The sequence below is a fragment of the Microtus ochrogaster genome, chromosome 18 (genome assembly GCF_000317375.1).
Source record: "Microtus ochrogaster isolate Prairie Vole_2 chromosome 18, MicOch1.0, whole genome shotgun sequence".
Lineage (NCBI taxonomy): Eukaryota > Metazoa > Chordata > Mammalia > Rodentia > Cricetidae > Microtus > Microtus ochrogaster.
In genome coordinates this window covers 14,119,893-14,125,668 of record NC_022020.1, presented here as the reverse complement: position 1 = coordinate 14,125,668, position 5,776 = coordinate 14,119,893, and the positions used below count along the sequence as shown (strand labels likewise).

The window sequence follows — 5,776 nt, the reverse complement described above, 5'->3', positions numbered from 1 at the left end:
GCCTGATGAAGGTTAATATTTAGGAGGATGACTATATGTTTTTCTTTGGGTTCTCCTTCTTATTTAGCTTCTCTAGGTTCTCTAATTATAGGCTCAATGTCCTTTATTTTTCTCATTAATTTTCTCCCTTTCCTCCTATTCATTCATCAAACCAATCCACAAACCGACCAACCAACCAACGAGTCTTCTAGTTTTGTTATTTGTTTTATTACACGGAAAGTTTTACATCTTCTACATGTGTTTGCCATTTATGTTTTGATAGCTCATTATAAAATATTTTACATAAAGTATTCTTATATTCTTAGACATCTTGCTCATTTAAAAAGTTCATTCAACAAATATTTACAACATGAAAATGGAACCTATAAATTATGTTCCTGAACAATTTGCTATGCCTGATGACTGATTGAATGCATGCGTGTGTGTTATATATAAAAGAGATGAAGAGGAGGAATGAGATAATGTCCTAAGTGCAATCACTACTTAAGTCCCTATATTCTTTGAGAAGCTTGCACCTATACTCTTGAACATGTCTTATTTATCCCTGAGCCCATTTCTTTTTAAAATAAATTCTAGTTCTGCTTCATATGGGATTCATTCTGAAATTTTTTCCTCTACACTCCGAAGGATCCCATTTTTGCCTGAGTAAAGGTTCCTAAAAGATGAAGGAATTCCTTAGTTGCCTGGGATTCTTTGTTTAGGGTTGAAGTCTTGTGGACTTTCCTTGTCCACTTTGGCAGATCTATTGTTGTCTTTGTTCAGCTCAGGTTTAGGCAGTCACATTAGTGAGACTTTATGGATGTAGCTTCTGACATTCCTAGGAGACAAACTCTCTGAGCCTCTGGCTCTTACAGTCTTTTGGATCCTCTTCCACAGTGTTCCCTGAGCCTTAGGTGTAGGAGTTGTTTGTAGATTTGTCCATTTGGACTCTCCACTGAGGAGTGCACCAACTGGTTATCCAATACCAAATGGTCAGCATTGAGAGCGTGTAGGCAAATAACATTATACAGACTGAGCAGGCCATGTTCAGGAATATATGTTAAATAAACATGTATGCCAGCTGGGCCTGAAACTTTCCCTTCCTAGGCCTAACTTTAGAAATATTTCTTCAGGCCTTTAGGCCTTAGGTTTCTCATTTTCCCTGAGCATTTAACTTCAGAACTTTTCATTGTTAATCCTAACTAGGGTACTTTGAGACATAAATTTCTCAGTCTCTTGCCAGTTTTTCACCACCCTGGTGTCTTTCTAAGGACCTGGATATCAGCCCCAGAAAAGTAATCATTGAGAGAGATGGGCCCCTGTCCCTCAGTCTTCCTGGAAGAAGAGCCCAACATCTAAATTGTCATCATTAGTAATCAGGTGGCCTAATCCCACTGACCAACCCCAGAGCACAAACCCTTCTGATGCAGGAGGTAGTCTTTTGTTTTTACTGAAACACTTTCGTAAGTCTTTAGTTGCCCGTTTAGCTTGTGTAATCGTGAGATGAAACTATTCTTTCACAACTATAATATTCAGAACAACAAATCGGCCTCCCCTTCACCACTTTCTTTTTTTAAAAAATGAATTGTTTCTAGATGAAATATAATTAGCCACTTGTATGAATTCCTAGTCCTGTTTTTGCTTTCTGAACATCACAGATTCCTGGAAGATGTTTTATTTTTGGCTATTTTAACATAATGCCAAGAAGATCGTCTTAGTCTGTGTGAAAGTTCACCCAACAACAGTGCTTCTTCCCTTTGGGCTCCGGCAATTGTTTCCCTGCTGAGGAGGCGCCTCAGTGGTGAGCTAAAATGCTAGTGAAACCAAAGGACCAGTAAAGCCAGCCATTCACAGGCCTTGGCCAGTATCTGAGTCTCCAGCCCATGTGGGAAGAGAGACACCTAGTCTGAATAAATAAATAAGTCTGACTGGCTTATTTATTCTAATCATTCCTCAGTAGAGTTCACAAAGCTGTGTAAGAAAGCCTCGTGGCATCCTGCGGCATTCTTAGGAAACGGGAAACATAATAGATTCGCAGTTCTCCCAAGTCTCCCTGTCTTCCACTCTCTCGACAGAATCTCAGGTAGCCCAGGCTGGCTTCCCACCCATTATATAGCCAAGGATGACTTTGTGTTCCCCATCCTCCTGCCTCTACCTGCCTGGTGCTAAGATTACAGGTGAGCATCAACAAGTCTGGCTGCTGCTTCTTCAACATGAGATTTATGTCGTTTTCCTTGAGTAGAGTTTTAATTTTGTAGACATGTATAACATTGCTTTTTACTTGTGCCAGGAATTGCACCAGATAGGGAAGAAACTTAGTTAAGTATTGCTCAAACCATTAAGTAAGCATACTTTTGTAATCATTAGAATGTGCCAACTGCTGAATATTTAGTATTCCAAAGGCAAGTTGATGTGGGCTTCCCCTAGCTATGCTGTGAATATGTTTTATTACCATTGGTTAATAAAGAGTCTGCTTTGGGCCTATGGTAGAACAGAATATAGCCAGGTGGGAAATCTGAACAGAGATATATATAGAGAGTAAGCAGAGTCAAGGAGACATCACGTAGCTGCTGGCACTTGTAAGCCACAGCCTAGTAGCAATACACAGATTAATAGAAATGGGTTAATTTAAGAAGAGTGAGCTAGAAATATGCATAAGCTAATAGGCCAAACAGTGTTGTACTTAATATAGTTTTTGTGTGATTATTTGGGTCTTGGGTGGTCAGGAACAAATAAGCAGTCTCCACCTACAGCAAGTTAAAAGATTTGACATATTTTCTTTTTTATAGAAAATATTAATAATTTTTCTGTGTCTGGTAGAATATTTGCTGATGATGGAGTTTGCTCAGAAGTTAAGGCAAGCTTTCTCCACCAAAGACATTGCTCTTTAACTCCCCCCCTGGTATTTTAGTTATGCAAACAGGTATTTTTCCTTTAAAAACTTTGTTTTTAATTAAAAATAATTCTGTTTATATGTGGTACACACTATGCTGTTCTGATCCATGTAGAAAGATTTAGTCTAGCTAACTAATATCCCATTACTTATTTAATTATTTATTTTTTGATGGGGATAATATAAAATATCTGTTCCTTGTAGAAAATTTGAAAGATGTGACACATCATTGACAGCAGTATAGTAGTTTATTAAAATTTACTCCTCTGGTCTAACCAAGACCTTGGCAGATCATAACCAGATGCGTGCCTACTAAAAAGCCGCAGTTGCTGGGGCTCAGTATTGCAGAAGAAAGGATGGCGGTGCCAAATGACAGCAGGAGATACTGGAGAGTCTCAGCTGATACTCTCACAGACACTTCAGACTCTGGTCGTGCACGTCTTTAATCCTAGCTCTTTGGAGGCAGAGGCAGAGGTAGGTGGATCCCTGTGAGTTTGAGGCCAGCCTGGTCTTCAGACTGAGTCCCAGGATGGCCAAGGCTACACAAAGTAACCCTGTCTCAGAAACAATAACAAGAAAAGAAAAAAAAAAAACAACAAAACAAACCAACCAACCAACAAACAAAACAAAACAAAAAACCAACAAAAAAGCCCTCTGTACATACAGAAGTCCAGCGGATGTCTAGAAGTCCCCACGTCACTTCTACTTCTCTTAGCTACTTACAACACTGCAGGAGTGCCGGCATATGATTGGGAAATGATTTGCCTTCACCCCTATTACCGGGAACTTTTTTCCCAACTGCCATTTCTGCCAACCATATCCCATTTTCTGTGTACCTTTTTTCCTGTCCCTTTTCCTTCCTAAGGGAAGGAGTTTACAAGCCATTCCTGAGCACTCTTAAAAAACAAAACTCACAGAACAAAAGAACTGAAATGTTTCCCTTTATAACATTTAATTTGAGAAGGATGTTTCTCCTCCTTTTATGAACAACCAAGTGGTCTGTAAGGGAGATGCCACCAGCAGCAGCCGTGCAGCCATCATGAGCATCTGCAGGCCAGCCATAGGAACACCACCAGCGTTTGTGGCTCCTAACCTCTGTCACCCCGACTGCTCAAATCCTTCTCAGCCTTTGTTTTTATTTTAATGGTTTTGAGATAGCCTGCCTTCCAAAGGAGGACCAAATGACAGCTTACAGTATTATCTTTCTTTGGTCCAGTTTGGTCAGCATGCCCACTTAGTAAATGTATTATGTCATTTTCCAGGGAAGACATCAAGGATGTTTTCCTCTGCTTTCATGCTATGGCAGCCACTTGGCCAGGGAGTGCAGGCTTCAGATCCCAGTGGACTGTATTAAAGTCAACACTGAGTAACGTCATCAGGCGTTTCTGCTTGGGTGTAAATATACAGATCCAGAAACAATTTTTTAATGTATGAAATACAGAGTGAGAATCAGATTATAAGTCCCCGACTAATTTAATTCTCACCTAACAAGAGGCTGAAACGGCCAAGCGCATATTTATGCAAGGAACTGGGGATTTTCCGGAGAAACCCAGATGCTCTCAGGACTACATGGTTATTTCTGGCTTTCCCATGAATATTCAATGAACAGTGAAGGGAGTTTCCTTTAAAGTTCCATACTCACTCATCTCTGCAAACAGCTGTCTTCTCTCTGCCATGGTAGTCCCTCTTTTCCCGCTATCTTCAATCATTCTGTGGGACAAAATTGGGACAGCATGCGTCAGTCTCATGCGAAGCAGACAGACAGCAATTTCTAGGTAAGCACATTAAACGCACTTGGGCCACAGACAAAAATCATCCACTGAACTTGTTTATTTCAGAGTACTGGGTGCTGGGGAGGTGGCCCAGTAGGTAAGGCACTTGGCCTGTATGTATGAAGACTGTGAAGAGTTTGGATCCTTAGAACCCAACGAAAAGCAGGACAGGCCTGGCTGCTGCCTCTATTCCCATTACTTGGGAAATAGAGACAGGGGATTCCTGTAGCAAGACACTTGATCTAAACTTAGGGCCTCTATATGGACCCCCTAAAACATATAAACTACACACAAAAGTATTTTCTTTGTACTTTTATACATTTATAAATAAAATATATCATTCATTTAGATTACTGTGCATATTTCCCATATGTCATATAGTTGTTGAAAGGGATAGAAATGCTTTCTTTCCTAACATGAGGGGAACCATGAAGTTGACCTGGCCTAGCTGCCTGGAGAGGCATGGATGACAGGTCTTTCAGGTTAGAGTCTGCGCCTCCTGGGGCACTGTGTGCCTTTCAGTTTCTGAGAAACCGGGGCACTCCCTCAGACAGTGAAACATTCAGGGTTCCTGTGCATCTCTGCATTCCCTAGAAGTCAGCAGAGCATTCAGAAGCTTGGCTGGACAATTAGTCTTAGACATTAACCTTGTGTACCTTGTACAGCTTGCAAATGTCATTGTATCCTGGCAACTACAATTGTATTTATTCTTCCTAGCAACCACAGTTATATTCTGTTTCTGATAAGGGTATAAGAAGTCTGATTGCTTGCAATAAGCTTGTCTCTGCCACAGACATACAGCAACCCCTCAGACCAGTCTGGTTGACATTACCACTGACCATAACCAGCTAATCTTAGCTTGGTATGTGCTGGTGCTTATACTAATTTAAAAATTACTAAACAGCATATGTCCAAATGCTATAACTAAATACAGCCATTGTGGTGATTTGAATGAGAATGGTCTCCCTATAAAGCATATGCTCGAACACTTGAATACTTGGTCTCTACTTGGTGGAATTTGGGGGGGAAGGAATTGGAGGTGTGGCCTTGTTGGAGGAGGTGTATCATGTCACTAGGGAGTGAGTTTTAAGGTTTAGAAAGCCCACAGCATTTAAGGTTAGCTCGTTCTCTC

General features: G+C 40.6%; 1 protein-coding gene across 10 annotated transcripts in view; it reads right to left on the bottom strand.

Annotated features, from left to right (window-relative positions):
- Dtna (dystrobrevin alpha) overlaps window positions 1-5,776 on the bottom strand; it is a 370,950-nt gene that overhangs the window by 125,792 nt on the left and 239,382 nt on the right. For all 10 annotated transcript variants that reach the window (XM_026783424.1, XM_026783428.1, XM_026783427.1 and 7 more), the window contains exon 3: window positions 4,515-4,582. In XM_026783424.1, the coding sequence (XP_026639225.1) occupies window positions 4,515-4,581 (67 nt within the window). In that variant the 5' untranslated portion in view covers window position 4,582. The remainder of the gene's footprint in view (window positions 1-4,514; window positions 4,583-5,776) is intronic.